Raw genomic sequence first — 23,457 nt, 5'->3', positions numbered from 1 at the left:
GCAAATTAGTGCTGCAGCTCCTTCTTTCTTGCTGTTCCTGCTAAGAGTTGCTATGTTCTGCCATCAAAGAGAGCTTACATGGAGCCATGTAAACATGTATCTACATTTTTCTAATGTAAAAGCATAAACAGTGAATTGCATTGACTTCAGACAGCCTGATGTAAGCCTCTGTTTAAGCCGTGTGTTTAATATCTACAGGTATTTTCAGAAAAGTTTCATTCAAGTATGGTGCACCACTCTAAAGTGGGGTAACTGAAACACAGTGTAAAAGAGGAGAAACTCATGGCTACAAGTTTTTTCTAAATCCTCAGTTTTTAATATGTCCCTCACAAACTGTGAATTAGCATGAAGGTAACCGAGTTCCCTGTTGAACCGTGGTACTGAGCATTGCCTTGACTTCCTGGATGTTTATGATGCTCTGCACCACACCATCGCTATTCTTAAGCCCAGGACTAATTTGCTAGGTCTAATGGAGCTGGCATATGGGTCTCTTCTTTGCCTAACCTTTATAGGTCCGTTTCACGTGAGCACTTTGTGCATCAGCGTATGCAAAGCTGCACGTCCTTAGTTCTAAGTGCATTTCCTTATCAGAATACATGGCACTGCATTATGCTGCATGTTTATGATGTGAAACACCAACTGATAATGCAGGCATAGTCAAACAAAATGGTACATGTAACAGCAACTAATTCATTTGTTTTAGGGAAAGAATATGACATCAGAAAGAAAGAGATATATGCTCAGCTACATTTGATTGGAGGTAGTCAAATAGCTGAAATGATATAACCATTAAGATATATTTTCCTGATAACTACCCATATTCACATATTATCTATTTATTTTTTTCTGGTATCTTAGTGGAACTTGGAACATATTGGACCTATTTTTTTCCAGTGGGCATTTACTGCATTGCTGGAAGCAAAATTTCTCATTCTTTTTGGTTACATTATCATCATAAATTGCAATAAGAGAAGCGATATTTTTAATGAGTACTTGTGTCATTAAATGGAAAAATGTTTACAGAAATTATCTCTATTAGTGCCTAGTAAGGTTGGAGTTTGAACCTTTTCAGTCTGCAGTCAGAAATATTAGCTAGCCAAGTAATTGATTCAGAGCAAAATACACGTTTCTAGAGTTGTCCCGTTCTAAAATGCTGTTGTGAATGGCATGGTTCCTAGGAGCTCTGGAAATGGACTTCCTGAAGGGAAAGATTTGATCGAAGTGAAAGGTTTTCGGCTGTGCAGATATTCTGTATCTGTACAAACGCAAATGTGGTGTTGCATAATAATGACCATTTTTTTCCTGTAATTTTTAAACTATAATTATTTTCAGAGCTTTCGTGGTTAATCCCGGCCAGCAACTAAGCACCACACAGCCACTCTATCACTCCCCCTCCTCAACTGGACAGGGGAGAGAAAATATAACAAAGGGCTTGTGGGTCGAGATAAGGACAGGGAGAGATCACTCACCAATTACCATCACAGGCAAAACAGACTTGACTTAGGGAAAATTAACTTAATTTTTTGCCAATCAACCAGAGTAGGGTAATAAGAAGTAAAACCAAATGTTAAAACACCTTCCCCCCACCCCTCCCTTCTTCCTGGGCACAGCTTCACTCCCGGATTCTGTACCTACCCCCCCAGCAGCACAGGGGGACAGGGAATGGGGGTTGCTCTCAGTTCATCACACGTTGCCTCTGCTGCTCCGTCCCCCTCACTCTTTTCCTCTGCTCCGGCATGGGATATCTGCTCCAGGTGGATATCTGCTCCACCGTGGACCTCCCTGGGCTGCAGGGGGACAGCCTGCCTCACCATGGTCTTCCCCACGGGCTGCAGGGGAATCTCTGCTGCGGTGCCTGGAGCATCTCCCCCCCCCTCCTTCTTCACTGACCTTGGTGTCTGCAGAGTTGTTTCTTACATGTTCTCACTCCTCTCTCTGCAGTTTCTGTGCCCCAGCAACTTTTTTCCCTTCTTAAATCTGTTATCCCAGAGGCACTACCACTGTCACTGATGGGCTCAGCGTTGGCCAGCGGCGGGTCCGTCTTGGAGCTGGCTGGCGTTGGCTCCACTGGACATGGGGGAAGCTTCTAGCAGCTTCTCACAGAAGCCACCCCTGCAGCCCCCCCCCCCACTACCCAAACCTTGCCACGCAAACCCAATACAAGAGCAGAACTCATTATTTTCAGAGCTGAACTTCCCTTAGGTTTGTAATGTTTGGAGAATTGCAGTGGTAGACATTGGTTTGCTGTTGCAGAAGGAGTCTCTCAGGGACAGCGCTGCTCCTCCTGTTGCTCTGGTGCACATGGCGTTAAGCGTGTGATCTGCATGTAAGATAATTGTAAGGGCTCATAAGCAACACTCAGATGTTTCCCCTTCCCGTGAATGTGCTCTTTTCATAAATAGATCAGATCCACTCCTAATTTCAAGGAGATAATTCTAAAGCCAGTATTGTATTTGTAAAGTTCCCTGTTCTCTCTTAAAATAGCTTTCTTTTTACTGAAAATGCTTATGATTGTTTTCAGATTGAAGTGACTTTGGGAGAGATAAGAAAGAGGACACTTCTTTTGAAAACTAAATTTCCAAACTTGGAGCTACAAGATATGACTGATTAGAAACTCCGCTTGGGTAACTCAAAACAGTTAAAGCTAGAAAGTTCAAATGCAGCATGACATTTAAAAACCCAGCCAACTTGAGAGAAAATCCATTGTTTAGTGTGGAAGATAGTCAATATTGCTCAAATGTAGACTTAGAATTCTTTCCTTTTTTATGCTACTTCAGAAATCTGTTTTCTATGCACATTTACTACAAGTGTTTCTGCTATGGAAATGTAGCTTATTGAAAGCACAGAAAATGTTTTCATTAACGTTAGAACATCTGACAATGCAGGTTTTGTTAATTGAGCAGTAGTTAGTTGAGACTTGAGAAGCAAACTAAACCTAAGTATGATCCATAAGTCCTCAAGAAGTTAAAGCTTTGGAGAGCAGACTTGTTCACCTCTGCACAACGTTTGCTCAAACATGATGTCCTTTCAGACTAACAGTGGGAGAAGAGGGTTCCACAGAGACAGCTGCATCTTTCTGTCACATCTGGGCATCAGCGTAGGTTAGAGCAGCCCAGGGAACACCCCAAATTGTGCGCATGGCTACATGGTCCCCACAGAGCCCGCTCCTCAGTACCAAAAAGCAAACAGCTACCCCTAAAAAGCAGTTCTACACAACCACTTCCAGTATATAGGGTGGTGTATGTAATGTGTGTGTGTGTGTATATATATATATATATATATATATATATATTCCAGGGTATATAAGGGCTTGTTTCTCTCCTGGCTTGAAATGTGAGTAGTGTGTGAGGAGGGGGGAAACAATAAATATTTTAACTGTTTGCATGCAAGGAAGGGAAGACCTGCATATTTATTTGCCCCCCTGACTCATTCAGCTGTATTATTTCATCATAGTGCTTCTGACACACATGTCTGTATATGAAATGGGCAGAATTTTGTAATTCAGAGCCACTGGCTCTGACACTGATGTCCACAGCAAATCTTACTGCAGCTGCAGCTGTGAAAAGTAAGCACTCCAGTGTTCCTGGTGAAGAAATCCTCTGCAAGTCTTCATTTTCAATAAATTACACATTTTCTCCACCCAACCCCTGGTTATTTTCTCAAGCCATTATTTTTAATTCTAAACTGTTTTTCCCGGTCCTTTTAAGTCAAAAGCTTGACTTTATCTTACTGTTTTCTTTACAAATGTTAAGACCACACACTGAGCTCTGCTAACACACTGTATTATGCTACTAGTAGACAAATTTTAACATCACATCACATACATGTTGTGGTTGCTGTTGGAACATGCCTTTTAAAAAATACCTTTATTGGATGAAATTGTCTCTTTCCCAAGAAAATTCTGGTTCTTCAATATAATTTATTATGCCTTTTAAAATTCTGTCTGTTCAATAAAATCTTTGCTATATTATAAATACCTGTAACGAAAATATAATTTAAAATTCTGAGAGAAAACTTTTTTTTTTTCCTTTTACATTTTTCACAAAACCCACACAGGCACCAAGGCAAGACTAACAATAAAAATAATTTACTCCTGTACAATCTACTCTGGGTTGGAAACATTCAAAAGAGAGATTTTAAACTTGTCCTCTGAGGAAACTTTGGCTACAACATGGGAACTGATCTTAAAACAAAGGAGGGTCCTATGTTTTCCACCCGTTTAGTCTGACAACTTCTTTCAAGGGCTGATTGAGTGTTGCTAGTGTTACTTTCCTTGCTGTAACATACCTGAATGAGGACTGGTTAAAATCGCTGTTATCTGAGGGAACCAGCCTCTAAGCTTCATCGCACAGGACTAAAAGTGGTCCTACCTCACCAGATAGGAATATTTGTTGTGGAGATTAACTCCCAGTTCTGAAAATTAAACATTAGTGGAAATAAGTTAGTGCTCTCACTCTGCAATAGCAGCCATCAGAAACTTTTACGTTTTGCTTGTTCAGTAGTGATATATCGCCAGACAGCTTGTGTGTTGAAGGGACAGCACAGGAAAGCTTTGATTTGGACCACTTGAAGGGATTTTTTTAACCACTTCTTATTCTAAGCAAATTTATTAGTAAAGAGGGAGTGATTCAGTATAAGAGACATTCAATGGTGGAGTTGTTATCTTTGAAGTATGGACTAGAAATATGGAAGAATTCTTCAAATCAACTAAGCCCAATCTATTTAAAGCTGGCAAAAAAGCAGACTAAGCCCAAGATAGACATGAAACCATCACAAAGAATGAATAAGCAGAGATTTTTAAATTTTAAGTTTGGTAAGACAATTTTCAAAGCTGCCTTTAAGCAGTCCTTTTTTCCATCAGTGAAGACTTAAGTATTGTTACAGAAAATAGATTTACCTTTAAATTACAGAATTTAGTGTGCAGTTTGAAAAATATCTATCCAAACTGATGAATTATGAGCAAAATGGTGAATTCCTGCCTTAGAGACACTTGCATAATTTTAAGGAATAGACAGTGAAGGAGAATAAAATATTTCTAGAATGTCTGGAAAACACATTTCAATAGTAGATGAGAGAGAAAAAGTAAAAGCCAGTCAGCATTTGTTTGGAATATCTTTAGCACTGCAATGAGATAACTATCCCCTGGGAATCTTCATTCCCTTGTTCTAGATCCCCTTCAATTTCTGAGCATCCAACACTGCATTATTTTTTTTAAATTATGAAATAATATGTTGGTCTTGGCTCTGACTTTAAAGATGTATGTGTGGAAAACTGTCTAGTACACTGCTAATGTTAGGGAGCCACCCACCCTTGCTGCTTTCTGACAGCCACCTCAGTTTCCCCCTCTTCCACCTTCTCCTTCCTTCTATTCCTCTCCCTCCTTGACATTCCACGCGCTCTTTCCCTCCATTTCTGAGTCCCTTCTCACGGTATTTTTTTTATCTCACACCTCTTCCCATCCAGTTTGCCTTAACTTCCTAGGTATTTGGGAAACGTTACAATCTACCACAGACACGCCACAATCCAGTCTTTAAGTGGACTTTTCTGGCACAGTTATCCTTTCTTTTCCACTTTGGTCACAGTCAAGGAAAAGACAAATTGATCCCAGCTTTGTTGTCCTGACTACTGCAGATGTAGGGATCTCAGAAGGCATTTATACTACTTAACTTTAGAAATCACACTGAGGCTCCATAGGTTGGAGATTGGTCCCCCAAGCTCATAGAGTCAATACAAATAGATCAGGACTCCATCAGGTAATTCAGAACCAAGGACTAGCCAATTGCTCTGAAGTACTATGTGTAGGAGACTCTGTCTTCATTAACTACATATAGCCTAGAAAGACTAGGCTCATAATTCAGGCACTTCACTTAGGTAGTTAAAGTTAGGTGGCGAGAATGCCATCCCATGGTCTGGGATGCCTCATTTGGGGCTCTTTTACGTTAGTGTATGTCTGTCTGCAGCCTAAGTTGTGAATAACTTCATCAGTGTTCACTGATGCTCCAGTCCAACTCCAGCCTCCCAGCTGCTCCTTTACAGGAGAACAGAAGGGTAAGGTAGCATTGTTGTTTGGAGAAGGAACAAAAAACCTATGACAGAAGCAGTACTGGCTGCAAGTGTTAAATCTGGAATAAATGCCAAATACAAGACTGCAATATTCATTACAAATCCGGGGATGAGAGTATCTCCCCATAGCTTTGGCAGTTTGGTTCAAAACTGCTTGGTAATTCAGGTTTTGATTCCTACTGCATGCTAAGTGAATAGGGTGGAAGAGTAAGTAACGTGAGAATTGTTTAAAATAGAGCATTAGGTTTTTCAGGGGAATACTATTGCATTTCACGCCTGAGGGGGCAAAACTACTCTGGTGGTAATGAAGGAAGGCTTTGAAAAAAGCTATTACTAAAAAGCATCAGTTTACTGCCTTATCCTCCCACACCTGTTTTTTCCCTTCCTTGATATTTGTATTAAATATGAAGCAATCAAAGCAGCAATCACACAACTACAGCATACAACAGACTTCTGAAAAAAACCTACAGGTGGGGTGGGGAGAATGAATATTTCCAACTCAGTGCAATACCCTATAGTTTAGTTTCCTTCATTTATAATATCAACCAAGGCTTGCAGCAGTCTATCATCTCTATGCTTGTATGGTTTGGCATTGTAAAAAAGATCAACGTAGTCACTGTACAGACTTTCTTCTGAGTCTCTCAACTGGGAGGGCTTGTTTAATTTTTCGAGGGCTTGATAGAAGTGTTCATATGGAATATTTAACTTCTCACTTGCAGTCTTCTTTGGCAGTTGCTTCTGAGCCATCTGTCTGCTAAAAGCACTTTGCAGTAAATGTAGCATAGCCTCTGATGGGATTTTATCTTCTGCTTTGTCACTGCTACTACTGGTACCTTCTGTGACTTTGGGTTTTTCACTCAGGTTCTCCTGTGTGGTATGGTCCTAGAATACAGATTAGCATAAAAAAGGTTAGGTGTCAATGAAAAACTGACTGGATTAAGATTTGCTCTGATTAGTGATTTCCATCTATGTGTGGGTAGATGCTATTTTTTCATTCAGGAGCCACTTAGCATCTAGAAAAGAATTGGACCATTACACACCAAAACAGACTATCGTCAAAAGGACTGTGTTGTATAAAATATCAAATCCACCCACAATGTAGGAAGTTATAAATTCAGATTCCACATTGGCAGGATACAACATGTCATTTTATAGCAGGATTTCTCCCAGTCTTAAGAGATATTTCTTCTTGTACTATGGGAGACAACTCCACAGCAGTCTAACTGAAGGAAGTATATGCAGTGGTGATGGCAGCTCTAGTTGTGCCATACACCCTTGTGAAAAGGACTGAACCACTGCTTCCATATAACCTTCTCTGTAGATGCTCTCACCTGAGAAAAGATGGTGAAGTATGGCTAATGGGTGGCCATGACATGTATCTTGGAAACTTTGGAAGACTAATGCCAGATACAGAAGTACAGAGAAGTCAGTGAGAAGCATGACCTTGTTTCAGCAGTGTCTATTATGCCTCCCATACTGACACATAGCTTCCTCATTTACACTAGGATTGTCTTTCTAACTGAATACTCATTTTATCTTCATCTGGTTTTTACTATGTCCACCAATCTTCTCCCACAGTACCTCCTGAACCCACTTTTACTTTCTTCCAATTTATTTTCTTGCACGTGCTGCCACACCTGCAGACACTTATCCAATGTATTTAAAGACTATAACCATGTCTCCCTCACTCTTATCCTTCATAACTTGGCTGAGGAAGGTTAATCTCTCTATACTTTATGGATGTCCCAATTACTTAATTGGAGACAAATTGATGTGATGTGATTAATAAAGTATTCCAAAGACGTTGACATAATCAAGCACTGTGCAAATGTACAATACTACCATCCCATGCACCCAGAAAACCACTGTCACTCTCAGAAGTCTGGAGTATGTTTAGAGCACTCTACCTGAAAGGTAAAGAAGGGGTGACAAACGAGGTAGCAGCAACAGATCCACCTAACCAAACCTTTTCAATCAGTCAGTCCCTGACTTTTGTCATGTCTTTCATTACTAACTTCCTTCCAAACTCCCTGGAAGCATTCCAGCAAGCAAAGCTCCTTTTGGATGCGACACTTGTTCTCACTAGAATTACATAAATTTAATGTCTCTGTCAGAGGTGTCTTCCTCTCTCCTTGTACTACTCAACTGCATTAGCTATTGAGTTCACTGCTTTAGTAGCAATATCCTCTTATCATCCCAATACCCTTAGATGTTGGCATATGAAAACAGAGACTAATAAAAATATAAGTTGTTGACATGGACAAAATTACAATACCCAACTCAAAAGTGGTCAGAGGCTAGATGTAATTAATACAGAATGAATATGTGTCTTCTTCCTAGGAAAAATATCATTTTCTTATGAACTGAAAAATAGGCAAGGAAAAAAATTAATGTAACACTACCTCTACAAAGTCCGTCATTTTCTCCACTCCTCTTCTGTCATTTTGCACAGCATTGTAGGATGTGTATACACGTGGCTGCTTCATATGTTCAGGCTGTGTAGCAGTCCCATGCAAAATCAATTTCCAATTTACAATCCTTCCTTCATTTTGTATTCTTCTGGACTAAAAGATAAGCATGGCACTAGCTTAGGTTCTCAGGACATAAGAAGAGGAAACAGGACACTTGATTGTAAAGTCAACAGAAGTGACTAAAATAAATTATAAGGCTTTCAGTATCTAAATTTAGACAATGATTTATAAGCACAAACAGACCTATATATTAGAGACAGGATATATCAGAAAGTGGGATTTGATATAATGGCTTAACTACTCCAAATATTCACATTTTGATGCAACATAACTATTAATTAATCATGTAAGCATCAATGGAATTTTGTGATAACACAGAATGCTAAAAATAACAGAAGTAGTATTTTGTGTTATTTGTATTTCTTCACTAAGCCATTCCTTGGCAATTTCCTCACAAAAGTTACCAGTGGAATAGTAATTTGGAATAATATTCTATGGTGGTGCACAACAGCAATCTGAAACACAGCACGTGGAAGTGAGCAACAAATGCTTTGTCCATTAGTTTTGGTGGTAGTATTTAAAGAGTAGAAAGTGGAAGAGATAAGTACAGACAACATTGAAACTTTATTTTACCAAACCTTTTTTCAGAATTTTTTACTCAGTCATTTAGTGACTGAAGATAGCTGCTGAAGCTCTTCTTTTCTAACAGAAGCCTACACCAAAGTTTACATACACAACTTACAGGACAACTAAATTATGAGTAACTGTACACGGGAATCTGTGATTTCAGTCAGGGTCATTAATATGAAAACTTATTTCAGGAATCACAAAACCCTACAAGCTGAGGAAAGAGTGCATCACCTCTTGAGGACAAAAAGCTTGGTTTATTGTAAGTTTCAGGAACCTCTCACTTGAAAATGGAAAATGAGAGATAATTACAAAGAAAATGCTGCTCTTAACTTTATTCCAAAAAATGCATTATATTAATTACAAAGAGCAGGCTATCTGTAGCCATGGGGTTATCTATAAGCCTGCAGTATTAATACTGCACTGTTGATAATAATATTTACTTCTACTGCCTTGTCCATCTGCTTAGTACTTGACATTATCCTCCTGTTTACAATTTGAGGCCCATAGGGTTGCAGGCTCAGTGTCTGAGAGGAAGCATTCCATTTCTAGCAGGATCTGACCCCTAATGACAAGCTTATTAACAGACAACTTCAATTAAATTCTCTAGAGATGAGTGTGCTTGATCACTCTCTCTTTGAAGAGAATGATTTCTCAGTTGCCTATCAAGCAGCTATATTCTGGTGTCTCACTGTTGTAATCCATATCCCCAGGTGGTTTCAGTAAACTTATTTCATATCTGTAGATTTCTTGGCTTTAATCCTTAAACATTGCTCAGCAGTAATTACTCTAAGAAAGAAGTTAGGGAAAGGCATACATCAGAATAGCTCTCTGATGTCACCAGAAATTCATTAATTCAAAAGGTTTTGAGTTAATGAAATTATGCACATGCACCAAGAGAAGACTAGATCTCTCCTGTGTTCTTTTCTGCAAAAAAACCTAATTTGCAGTTAAACATCTGTTAATTCGATTACATATTTCACTCCATGAATCTCAGAAAACTGTATTAAGTGATTTCTTTCAGTGGCGTATAATGTGTGGGAAACACAGGCATGAAATTTTTTGACAGGTACATGTCAGTGAAATAAGGATGGTGCTTTGCATTTATGTAAAAAACAAGAAAATCTGACCCTATCTTTCTTCTTTACGCTTTAATCCAGATGCATATTTAGTTTGAATAAAGTCTTCTTGAGGCCTGCTTGATGAGAAGACTCGCTATTCAACATGCTTGGTAGTGGTTAGTGAACATTTTATCTGCATTAGCTTCCAAACATAGCTAGTTAACATACAGACATACTTACCACATCAGTAATTCTTAAAACCCAGGTGCCTGTTGGATTCTCTCCCCATGTGTGAACAGACATGAAGTCCCAGTTCTTAAAGCCATTGGGAGATTTATCTCTCTCTCTCTCAGCCAGTAAGACAGTGCTGGTCCCTGTGTTGGTGCAAGATCAACAGTAGTGATTGTTCACACACGCCCACTTTTACTTTTCACACTGCTCTGCTTGCACACTACCTAGTGCATAGGTAACCTGGAAAATACACTATTTAACAGTAGCTTGTGGAACAGGAGACATGATATTTCTGATCAGTGTTCCTTTAATTCTTTTCACAGCAGTATTTAAGAGCAGAAAAACTATCACATTAGGTCACGCTAAAAAGGTACATCTTGCTTAGTATTCAATCTCTAACACAAAAAAGTAGTGGATGCACACAAAGAAGCACAAGAAGCAGAGGTCAGACACAACCAGTCTTTTCCACTGATGAACAGTTCAGGAAACTTCTGAGATGGAAGTTTTGAAGGCAAACCAGCTCACGCACTATTGCGAAACCAAAGCCTTATCCTGCATTCATCACTGTATTTTTTTTCTTTTCATGAGTGGATGTAAATTGTTACAGCCTGGAACTCCAACAGGGTGAAAAGCATTTGCATTGTTATTATTATTACAAAAATGTTGCAGTTCACGAAGTATTTCTGCAGCCTCAGAGATTCTACTGCACAGTAGGAAATTTGTTGTGCTTGTTTGCATATAAGGAGAGAGCAAGGGAGCTATATTTACATAATAAGGAGCAGAGAAGCCCCAGGGAGCCTGATCACAAGCTATAAATATATTTAAAGGTAACACCATAAATATAGAAAAGGAATGACATACATTTGGTATGGCATATACATATACATTCCTGTTTTGAAGGAAAGTGGAAAACCAGCAAGAACCAAGGGAAAAACCGTTTAACCATGAAGGCAAAATGATACTATTGTGGAGGCAGCAGCGCTTGACTATTGCTACTTCAGTTAAACCCTACATACGAAGATGAAGAACGTATTACTGTTGTCAGTCTTTCAAAAAGCAGTGTTTTTCTAAGATGAAGCCATGCTTCCTACATATTAGCAGCAGAGCAGCTTCTTGGGAGGGAAATACCTCTATAAAAGTAGAATGAGAGCTACTTTTGCTGTCATCTCCATGATGTACCTAGAGAGAGTCCATATATTTACTCCCAAACTAAAACTTAGCTAAGACAAAATTAAATTTGAAAATACCACCAAGAGTCAAGGGTAAAACATCTCACAGCAACATTGCTCCCATAAGACAAAAGGTAAACTCAGAAAAGGAAGAATTAAAGTTAGGCTTAAAAGGAAACCCAGGCAAAGCAGGCTTTGGAAATATACTACATGTACAGTATCTTAACCCTCCTCTCTAGTGAGGTTCTGCAATAATAATATGAAAAAGGCTCTAGTGGTTTATTATCTGTGAATTACTAGATTAGCCTATATTAAAGGCTTAATCCCAGCCAGCAACTAAGCACCACACAGCCACTCGCTCACTTCCCCCCCACCCAGTGGGATGGGGAGGAGAACTGGGAAAAAAAAGTAAAACTCGTGGGTTGAGATAAAGACATTTTAATAGGACAGAAAGGAGGATGATAATAACAACAACAACAACAACAATAATAAAAGGATTGAAATATACAAAACAAGCGATGCACAATGCAATTGCTCACCACTCACCAAACAATGCCCAGTTAGTTCCTGAGCAGCGATCTGTGCCCCCTCGGCCAACTCCCCCCAGTTTATATACTGGGCATGACGTCACACGGTATGGAATACCCCTTTGGCCAGTTTGGGCCAGCTGCCCTGGCTGTGTCCCCCCCCCAACTTCTTGTGCCCCTCCAGCCTTTTCGCTGGCTGGGCAAGAGAAGCTCAAAAGTCCTTGACTTAGTATAAACACTACCTAGCAACAACTGAAAACATCAGTGTACTATCAACATTATTCTCATAATGAATCCAAGACATAACACTATACCAGCTACTAGAAAGAAAATTAACTCCATCCCAGCCAAAACCAGGACAATCAGCCTGATGTTTAAACTCATACCTGAGAGCTTGTCTGTTTTTTTCTAATAATGCAGTTGACCTAACAGATCTTACTCTTTACAAAGTTGTTTGTCATTCTCCTTTCTTTTTTTTTCTCCTTACGGTGTTATTTCAGGGCATTGTCAAGATAGCTTGCCATATTCTAGCACATTTAGTATAGTTGTACTAAGGTGCCTAACAGAGACACTGTGTTTTTAAATACACCAATGGGGAGTAGACACAGTTACATGAAATCTAGGGAGTCAGATTTCCTCAGTTTTCCATTAGTTTGTCAAATCACAGTAAGTCTGATAAGCACTATTGAACTGTAATTTGTTGTCTGCCAGGAACTCTCAGTTTTTATAGGTCCTGTTGCCAGAATGAAAATGTATTAGAAACGGTGCCTTCATTTTCTGAAGTATGATTTTCAAACCTCTTCTCACAAAAATAACCCATAACACATGAAGGCTGAAAAGGGGTTTCAGAGAACCAGTTCTCTAGTACACAGGATGCTTTGTCCTCACATTCTCCTGTTGGAGGTCACTAGATTTGTCTAATAATATATTTAGCTCTTTTTAAACCACTAAAGAACACAGAGGTGGTTTTTAATGAAATAAATGTTACATGCTACAGCAACACAAACAAAGCATGTCTTTGCCTCCTGTACCTGATGGAGATACCAGAGTGACATGAAGATCACCTCTACGGGAATACTCAATCGTTGCCTCAAGCTGCACATGCTCCAGAGATGCAATGGAGTTTTCTTGACCCTTGCAGGCTTTTGTGGGAATTTCAACGATGACTTCCTCATTTGCTCTTAATAATCTGGCAAAATTACAGGAGTTCTTTGATTACTCACAGAAACTTTTGATTCTGGATCATTAAGTGAAGTGCAAATGACACATTTAACACCCATTTCAGAATTATGAGAAAGGAAGGAGTAAAGACAAATTCTACATTCATTGTTTTTTTGAATGCTCCAGTAAATACCATGGGAAATTCTGGAAGCACAGATGATACTGAATTGGACCAAGTGATAGGCACTGTGTAAGAGAGACTTGTGCAACACACCCTGGAAGCAAGCAAGCAAGTTTGATAATCAAGGGTTTCTGTCAACACTTCGTTGTCCCACAGAGACTACAGAAAAGCAGGCTTTGTAGGCAGCTACATCACACAACTGTGTCATACTTACACTTAACTGCCTCATTCAAATATCCAGAAGAGCTGTTATCATGGAGTTAAAATACTGCAGCAGGCACAGCCGGTTTAACCCTTTGTAGTCAATGCCGTTGCAAGAAAAAAAAGCTAACATCTGTGTGTTCTCTGTACAGAGAGCTACTGTGCCTAGCTTTCTCTGCACAATTTCCATTACTTCTAATGAGAATGAGGTATCTAAATCTCCACTTAAATAATTCTAAACTCAGAATCATGGGGTCTTTGTTTTTTATAATGTAACACAGAGGACTGCAATAAAAATACATAAACAGCATCTACTACATACATCAGTACTGGATCAACACTGTGTAGAAAGGAAACAGCTCATAAAAGCAAATTGATAGTAAAATGGCATAAATAATAAGGTTATCAAGCAATGACACTCCAAAACACTGTAACATGTTTCCACAGGCAGATTTTTGGTGCACTCACACAGTATAATTTTGATCTTTGAAACAGCTGTATTTTTTTCTAGACAACAAATCCGTAAGTGAACAAGTAGAGAAAAAATGGTCTAGATATCCTTGTTGATTAACCAGCTTAGTGACTAATTACAACTTACCTGTACATTGAGCTCAGTTTAGGCTCACTATGCTGGGAGCACCCGTGAATGTGGCTCCTCAGTCTTTTCAGTGAGCCTTTGAGACACTTGTGTTTTGTAACAGACACGCTATGGATTTGACTAAAGCTCAATATATCACCTTGATTTCAACATATTTAGTCTGTCACAGGAGAAGAATTGCTAAGACTGATTACAGATTTTTTTTAAAAAAATCCCTGGGAGACTTTGGTATCTTTTTATTCATCTTCTGATAGCTGTCTAAATATTCATATCTTATCTGATCTGGTTCAGTCTCATCCATCCCTATGCTGGCTGCACAAGCAGACATAATAATCTTATTCTTTGTTAAGGCTTCATGCTAGTAATTTCCATCAGTCTTACAATAAAAAAAGCAAGGAAACACTCTTTGCCTGCCCCCAAGGAATACAGTAAGGCAAAACCAAATGAATCAGAAGAAATCTCTTAGTCTGGTTAAGAGCAGTGTGTGCAGAATACTACCCTTCAGGCTTTACTAAGATAGACATAAGCTTAGTTACTGCTAATGGAAATTCTTACCTTGGTTCAAAGCTTTTGTCTTTGACAATACACTGTCTCTTTTCCGGTACACCTTTCCATCTTTTGGGATCAGCTAAATCTACCAACGCATTGGCATTGAGCAGTCCAAACCCAAATCGGCTGTTGACCATCAGTCCCGCTCCATTCTTTTTCCAACCTGGATTTCCAGCGAGTGGATCGTATTCTGAGGTCCACACTACCAAGTGCTGCATATCCCTCCATGTTAGATTTGGGCTGTTGAGAAAATGTTCCTGGTTAATTGTTTCAGGGCTATCTATCATTTTTCTCTCAATTATTAGTCTGCAACAGAACATGCTTTGAAAGCATATGGCATCCCATTATTTTAAAATATATGGCATGTGGCATGCTTATCCTCACAATACTTCTCCAGGTAGACAAGACTTCTGTGTAAATGAAGAATGGGTATCTATCTAGCAAGATTAGCGTCCAGTTCTTCAAAATTATTCAGGCTTTTAAAGTTAATTAGCAAAACTAGTATTTCCCACCCATCTTTATGGGACCTGGGCTTTGAAAATTCACTAGGTATTTGATTCTATCTGTGATTAACTCTACCTTTTAAAATATGGCCCTAAGTGTCTTGGCTTATGTCATCAAAGGAGTATGTAGTAGAAAATGGAGGTGAACCTACACCATTCAAATACTAAGCCCATGCCCTAATGCCTGAAATGTTTTCTGGGAAAAAGCCATTGCCCTGTCCTGTCCTGTTCTTTCTTACCCTAAGTCATACATTCTGACTACCAGCCTTACAGGACCTGAACCTCCCTGCTCCCTACCTGCTCTGACAGTGAAGCTTGGGTACCGTCCATTTTATATATCTCATCATTGGCAGAAAAGGTTCTATAAATTGACTAAAGACTTAATTTAAACTCCTGCAACCTATTGTCTTCACATTATGTCCTCCTGATACATGTGCAGCCTCACTGCTTTTAAGTGCAACTGACCAAACTCGGTAAACGATTATTGCCAATGCACAAAATGGGCTAAAATTCCTTGGTCATCACATTTTACTTATGCTGGTTCTGCTTTGCTAGGAAGGTGTTGAGGCAAGTAGCTGCTTATTTTTGTCATCAGGCTGAGCAAGTCTGACTGACAAAAAAGTGGAGCTGCAGCATGAGATGGTGTCACTTCAAAGAGACAACATTTCGGGGAAGATGGTGGGGTGACTGAGAGAGAGGAGTTTCAAAGGTAATTCTGTGACATCTTACTTTGCTTCCAGTGCTAGAGCAAAAATTCCTGCTGCCAGTGGTGCAGATGCAGAGGTCCCAGTGTGAGTCTCTGTACATTCATTGTGAAGATCAGCACTTGTCTGACAGAAAAAAAACAAAAAACAAAAAAAAAGCAGATTGCATGAATAAGCAGTTGTAAACACAGTCATATCCACACTCACAAACATAACCATGTATCCTTTACTTGGTGTGTATTAATGCATTCCTCACCAGCAGAAAAAGTGACGGATGTTTAAATCTGTTCATATTTCAATCCACTCTTTTTACTTCAACTATAATTTTTGTATCAAAACGCTTTGTGTTGGAACAAAATACTCCCACACTGAATATCTTATTTTATTCTAAGGTTTCACAATAAGTGTTTCAGGCTTACTGGTGAATCATAAAAACAGATCATTGTGTTGGGCCTAGAACATTTAAAATTACTGCTTGCTAGAAAATTACTCATAGGATTAGTATTGGTGTTCTGCTCCCTCTTCAGCAGAAGAACTATAATTTGCAATGAAACATGTGCTTTATTTGGAAATTAAATACCAAACTCATCTGCCCATGTATCTAGATCTCAGCTATGAAGAGAAGCCACTTACTTAGGAAGTACTGATCTGCTGGCTAACTTGGAATGATGTTGTTTAATCCCCGTCAATGCAGTTTATTGTAAAATTTGCATGCACCAGGGCTGAACAGAAATTATAGGTACTTCAACATTATTTTATCACAGCAATTTTCTTCAGTACAAGTTATTTCTTGCACAGTTAATGAAGGCACACAGACTAATATGCCTGCTTGCTGAGTACCTTTTACAGGTTTGGAAGCCCTGTTGTTGCTGTCATAAGTGGGAACTCAGGGGCTGACAATCTTACAAAAGCTAATGGCAAGGTACTGACTCATATGCTACACTAACTTCACAGGTTCTTTCTCCTTTTACTCTAAATCTCTCTTCATCCGCCCTTTCTGAAGAATGGGACCACATCAAACTTCATGCAGAGACCTCTCTCATACACAAAGAGCAGACAAATTCAGCATGCTGATTTAACTGCACTTACACAATGATTTTGTTTAGCCATTGCTTTACAGTAGAAGATGTTCCAGGAATACAATCACTTTTTGGATTACAAACCCCTCAGTGTTTCAAGGCAAAAGGACTAAGCATGTAACACATAACGCAAAGCAGGCACTTGAAACCAAGCATTTAAGTGCCTGCACTTGTTATTTGCATATATAATACATTTCTATGTTTGTTCTGAATCTGGTAAAAACAACCTACAATTCTTTGGTCAGTATAATCCCCACTGCTGTATGCTGTGGCCAGAGTTGAAGAGCACTTCTCTGCATACCAGGGAGAAAGGCCTTGCTGAGAAGCACTGCTAATGGAGATAGTGTAGATACTGTCAGTGTAACCGTCACAGTCACAGTTGTCACCCTGACGGCCTCCATTCCCAGAAGCCCATACGAAAATGGAACCTTTCCCATTTCGACCCTAGAGAAAATGGAAATGAGTGGTTATCAAAGAGATTTCAGTCTGTATAATGTATTCTTGACAACTGCTTCCCCCCAAAAAGCTTAATATATCAAACATTTTCTGGTAGAAAAAGACAGTGTTCCATAAGCGCTGTGGAAGACAGACAGAAGAAACCAGGTACTTGAGGTATCCTACTTCACACCCTACACTATATCTCTTAGTTTGACTGTTCCAGGTACAGCACCTTTCTGCAGAATAGGTTTTTAACAACAGAGTCTGTGTTCAACAGGTAAGTTTTCCCACGTGCTGATGTTTTGGTACTGAACAATTCTAGGAAAAATGTCCATTTTTTTAAAAGAAATGGCAAGTTTATCAGGGGTTAGTTCACTTGCCTTTCCTGTAATCACAGAAGTATGGGTAAGCAGTATTTATGATGTACGTGATATGACTTTTCCACCAATTTATTTTTTGTAAGGAAGCCTTTCACAATTGGCATTCACTTGTTGAAACACGGTGACCCAGCAAGCACATCTGACTGAAAACCCTCCCTTCTCCCACAGATCTGTGGGCCAGCATCACCAGACTCCAGACTCCAGACACAACCACGTTCATTCCCTGCTCTGGTCTCCAGTGTACAATGCAGGAGCCGCAGCTAATAACTGATTCTGGCAACTGACAGCATGTAAACCATCATAGCTATCACAGAGAAAACACATATCACCCTATCCAGTCTTAAGTTGTGCTAGACCTTCAGAAGAAAAAAAGCACATTTCATGTGAAGTGCAAAAGTTCATATGTTGTCCATTATTAATATATGTACAGTCACTGGAAACAGCAGTTGAAATACTGATTTTTATCACCCACTCAGAGGAGATTTCAAGTTATTCATGCAAGCACTAAGACATTTGCAGCACTTAAAATAAAGCACTTTTTAAAAAAATAAAGAAAAGTAAGCTGTACTCTTTGTGATACAACTGTCAAAATGGCAAGGACAAGCCACATCAACTACAGAAAATGAGATAGTATCTTCCCTTGAGAGTAAAGGCTGCAGTCCAGAAAACCACTGATATCTGTAAACACCTGCTTTGATTTCACTTAGAGTGCTGCCAACGCCTCTGAGATGCTTAAGGCTGAGCATACACTTAAGTGCTTTGCCAGGCCAGCAATGAAGGTGCCAGGGATGAAAGTTGTTGGCAACCCCAGCTCTGGCTGACTTTAAGCAGAATGGAGACCATCCAGATCCTTCCAAAAAGAAGGCTGATGAATGCGTAAATTTTCTCCCCTTGAGAAATAAAACAAATTGTAATAAAAGATACATTCTTCACCAAAGAACCTGCTTTTACAGAGTTAGACCACTGAACATTGGCTCCCTAATTATTGCCTTTAATTGTCCCTCTTCTCTTGCTGCCTACCTATGGACTTAGATCTTTTTACCACCAGCCCACTCCTCTTGGTCTCCGTTCTTCCCTCAGAGTATGTTTGTCAGCTGTCAGACTCTTCTTCTTCTCTCCTTCTGTCTGCTAATGTTAACTGCCCTTTTCCCAAAATCCTTTCTCTTTGCTTCTGTCCTCCAAGCTGTCCTCCACTTGTCTCCTCTCCCATCTCTGATTCAGTCTTCCTCTCTGTATTAGTACCTGTCCGTCATTAGATATCTTTTCGCCTCACTGGCAAGAGCAAGAGTAGGTTATTAATACATCCCTGGTAGCTCTCAGTTTGCCCCCTACTTATCATCCAACCAGATCTAAAGAGGATAACATAAAAAAAAAAAACTGTAAAAACATCGTTTCCATTACTCTTCATCATGTATTTTTACTATCTTCATTTTAATTGGATCATGATATGCACCAATTTATAAACTAATGCAATTAACAGAATACAAGCCCATCCACAGGGTGTTAAAATGCATCACTATTTCACACAGCAAAATATTCACAAAGCAGAAATATTGTATTAAATTTTATAGGCTTTCAGTGCAGAAATCCAATTACTGTTCAGTGCAAAATAAGCAGCAGAGAAGGGTGGGGGTAGGGCAAGACAAAGGCAGCAAAATTAAGGAAAGAAAAAGAAAGCTTACCTGTGGAGAACAGCAGCTTAAAACCAGCTTAGAAAGCTCTAATGGTGCTTTTTTAAAAGTCCTGTTCCAGCTGGTAATTTCTCTGACCTGTACTATTAAAATCTATCATCTCCTCCTTTTCAAATATGTTTCAGCAAAGACAGCACAAACCATTTTCATTTCTTTCCTGATATCAACCATTTTAAAATTCTGTTCTCTGCCACATTTTATTGTATCATTCTCTTAAGTATCGTACCTGTTTTATCCCATACTCAAAAGCCTTCTGTGCCAGTCTCCCAGGTCCCTCCACAGTTTTACCATCATCATTAGGGCCCCAGCTTGCGCTGTAAATATCCACATGTTCTGGATTGAAACCAATTGAACTGGCTTCAATAGCATCGGTGACTATTCCATCCAGCATTCGTATACCTTAACAGAAAAAAAGAAGACGACTGCATTTACTTTCCATTCCCTCCTCTTCGTCTTTGTTAACTGTTTGTAAAGTTTCCAGCAAAATTAATCCATAACTATTGCAACCACAGCCTACTGCTGTTCATGTAAGTAATACTGCGGGCAGTTCATGTCAGTGTGATACAGTACACTTACCCTTTATTTGCAGAGCTCAGTGCTCTCTACAAACTTTTAAAAAAACCTTCTTAAAATCTTGGTTGCCTCTTATTTACTTTTTTCTACAGAGAGCCAAGAAGATGATGTTTTTCTTACTGTTCCTGCTTTTTCTTATTGCATTGAGCTTTTTCTTGACTCTTTATTCGTCTCTGTTAAATCTGTAACAAAGACTTCTCAAACTGCTAGCATGTCACTAGAATTAAATGGGTTTTATCAACATTACTTTTATCTTTAAGAGTTGTAAGAGTTTTAGTTCAAAGATGTAGTTCTGAATGTTCTGACTAAAACTTTGTCCTCACAGTCATTAAGGTTTTACTGTCTTGTGACGCTGCTATTTCACTAGCTCTTCAATCTTCACCACAAAAAATTCTCGCTGTTTTTTTACTGCCACTTTTTTTCTACTATGAGCAATCCAGAGATGCTAGAGATTTCTAGCCATTAACATTTTATTAGGAACTGCATGATCTAATCTTCTTCAGAGCAAGCCTGATCTCAGTGGTACTTAAAATTCAGTGGCAGACAGCGGTTCATCTGCACTGGATCTCTCACTCTGCAGAGCCATAGCTCTGCAGTAGGACTGCTACCACTGTCCAGTGCTGGAGGAGGATAGAAATAGCAGAAGTCTGGCAAAATTCCCACTATGGCATGGCTCTCTCAGCAACAGCAGCAATATAAGAGCCACAGCAGTCAGGATTCTGCCTGTGTTTTCAAGCAATAAAAATGTCTGGGTTCTCTTGAACTTGGCAAGTTAGTACTACAGCAGCTGCACCATTACGGGCAGTTGGTGAATTATGAGTACTCATTTTCTAGTATTTTCCACAAAATGGGGATTTTTCCAAAGCACAGCGGGCAAAATGTGTTCATTCTATTAAAAAAAAAAAAGAAGAAGAAAAAAAAAGGTCAACCTCGCATTTGCAGCTCGGTGTCTTGTTCTTTTTTTATACTATCAAGCAGGAAAAAAAAGACTGGAAGCATAATTCTTCTCCCAAATGGCTGGCGTCTAAGACTCATAATACCTCCGAGATAAAGCTGGGCTTTATTATTTCATCTTAATTAGTGGCAAAAACAGACAAAGGAGTTAATCCACTCAACCACCCCTACTCTACTATCACTCACAAAGCTGGGAAAAGAATCAAGGTATATCCTGTGCTTCAGGTACTAAAACCACCACTTACCCTGGATAGGCTTATACTCGTAACATTTGGAATACTCATTTTTCAGTTGGCTCAGACTTGTCAGATTGTCTCATACCAGTGCGCTGTGAGCAAAGATCTGCCTGTGTGGAAATGACTGCAAGCTCCGGGTGCGAGCTTGCAACACATAATGAGATACTGGGAATGCAGAGAGTAGCGTACAGATATTTCCCACAGAAGAAGACAAAGCCAACTCTGCAAATAAATAATGTAATCAAGGAAAAAAACAAGAACACTGACAACACACTGATGAAAACAGTTCAAGAAAAAAACCCACTGTCTAGTCTTTGTGATCACCAAAAATCCTGCTTCTTTAAGTCAACTCAGAGATTTTATGACTGCAGTGATATTTCCCTAAGCAGATTCCAATTATGTCCTCTTGCATAAACTCTTTCCTATTCTTGCACATGCTTGCTCCCATCATCAGTCCCACAAAATCAAAAGCAGGCAAAGCCCAAGGTAATTTCAGACACATACATGTATCTGCCTGGCAGAAGACTATTTTTAGCAACACGTCACTGTGCGGGAACTCTCAGCCCAGTCCTTTGTAAAATGGAGCTTCTTAATCATTTGATTTCCATGGCAGCACCAGAGAAATATCGTAGCACGGTGCTATGGTTAGGTATGTGTGAAAATATATACACCCTGCTTTACTTCAAAGGTGATCAATACACACACATTTCTTAGCTCTCTACAGAACAAGAGGTGAACGTTAAAGGACACTGAAAGGTGCCACTTTGAAAACTGGCATTAAGAAGTTTTTTTTTTTCACACAGCACACAGAAAAGCCTATGGGATTCACAGCCACAAAGTACTGAAGAGACTAATCAATGTTTCAGAATAGGGTCAGGCATTGATGTGACTAGTGATAACACTCAGGATTATTAAAGTCAGTATTTGCATGGAAAACAAAAATTTTTAATGGAATGTTTTGTTTCACTCTTCAAGGCAAAGTTAAACCAACCTCTGATGCTGAAGGTTAGAGAACAAGGTATTCCAAATGTCAGAATTTCTTTCTCTAACACAGCTATTGCTAACTATCAGAGAGAAGGCATTGGCTGTGGACCACTGGATTTATCCAGTATGGCAATTGCTACAAGCAAACAGCCGCTTGAAGAAGTCATCCTGAACTAATGTCAAATAGAAGTGTGTAATGTGTCATTTCATGGATTTAAAAAAAAAAAAAGAAGGAAAAAAGCCTGTGAAGAAATGAATCCTGTATAGTTTGGAACATCAAAAAAGCCTTCCAGTGTTTAGCCACTCCAAATTTATCTGAATCTTTTGAAGACTTCTATCTTCCACTGCTCTTTGAACATATTTTTGTTATGACCCTATCTTAATCAGGTTACAATTTCTTTCAACTTTTCCATTCTTTCTCCTCCCCCACCCAGGTATAAGCAGCTTTCTGGGTAATTTGGATTGCTGGACTGCTTTTCCTCCTGTTATTTTCCTTTTCTAGACAAATCACCCCACACAGATCTGTAGTTTGCATTTGCAAATGAACACAGAGCATATGCAAATAACTGTGGAAGAATTTTCTCTGTACATGCAAGTGCCTTAAAATATGGGCACAGCGGGAGTTCAGACATCTTTGCAGCTTCATCCATTTTGCCCTGCTTTGAAAATTTGGCATCTTTGTCTTATGAGTGAGGTATTTTATTTAAACAGAGCATGACAGCATAATGCATTATGGCAAAGGCAGACTGCAAAGCTGACATCTGTGACAGTTCAGTAGAGTAAATGGGAACCCAGAAACATAAGACTGAAATGGTGGGAATGGCAGTTATGGGTGTCAATTGCCACTCATCATCCCTTTGTTTAAAAGGAAAAAAGGGAGTAATGGAAAAACTAGGACTGTACAAGTATCTTCCTCTGAGCTAAATAACCATTTGCAACTGATACTTTGATCATGACTATTTCATAAACCTCTAATGGATTAAACTTTTAGTCACCACTTCAAAAAAAATGGCAGTATTGATTGATGGGCAAGCAAGACTCTACTTATTTTCAAAATTAACTTATGATGATAGTAG

The 23,457-nt window shown here is 39.2% G+C and overlaps 1 protein-coding gene across 1 annotated transcript in view; it reads right to left on the bottom strand.

The window, feature by feature from the left end:
• Window positions 1-3,766: 3,766 nt before the first annotated feature.
• PCSK1 (proprotein convertase subtilisin/kexin type 1) overlaps window positions 3,767-23,457 on the bottom strand; it is a 32,649-nt gene continuing 12,958 nt past the window's right edge. The window contains exons 7-14 of the mRNA XM_030005576.1: window positions 19,861-20,033; window positions 17,357-17,569; window positions 16,072-16,172; window positions 14,846-15,079; window positions 13,181-13,338; window positions 10,463-10,596; window positions 8,466-8,627; window positions 3,767-6,945 (exon numbers count right to left, since the gene is read on the bottom strand). Of these exons, the coding sequence (XP_029861436.1) occupies window positions 6,583-6,945; window positions 8,466-8,627; window positions 10,463-10,596; window positions 13,181-13,338; window positions 14,846-15,079; window positions 16,072-16,172; window positions 17,357-17,569; window positions 19,861-20,033 (1,538 nt within the window). The 3' untranslated portion in view covers window positions 3,767-6,582. The remainder of the gene's footprint in view (window positions 6,946-8,465; window positions 8,628-10,462; window positions 10,597-13,180; window positions 13,339-14,845; window positions 15,080-16,071; window positions 16,173-17,356; window positions 17,570-19,860; window positions 20,034-23,457) is intronic.

The sequence above is a fragment of the Aquila chrysaetos genome, chromosome Z (assembly GCF_900496995.4).
Source record: "Aquila chrysaetos chrysaetos chromosome Z, bAquChr1.4, whole genome shotgun sequence".
NCBI lineage: Eukaryota > Metazoa > Chordata > Aves > Accipitriformes > Accipitridae > Aquila > Aquila chrysaetos.
Note: the sequence above shows the minus strand (reverse complement) of the source record. Positions and strands in the feature narration are given on the sequence as shown.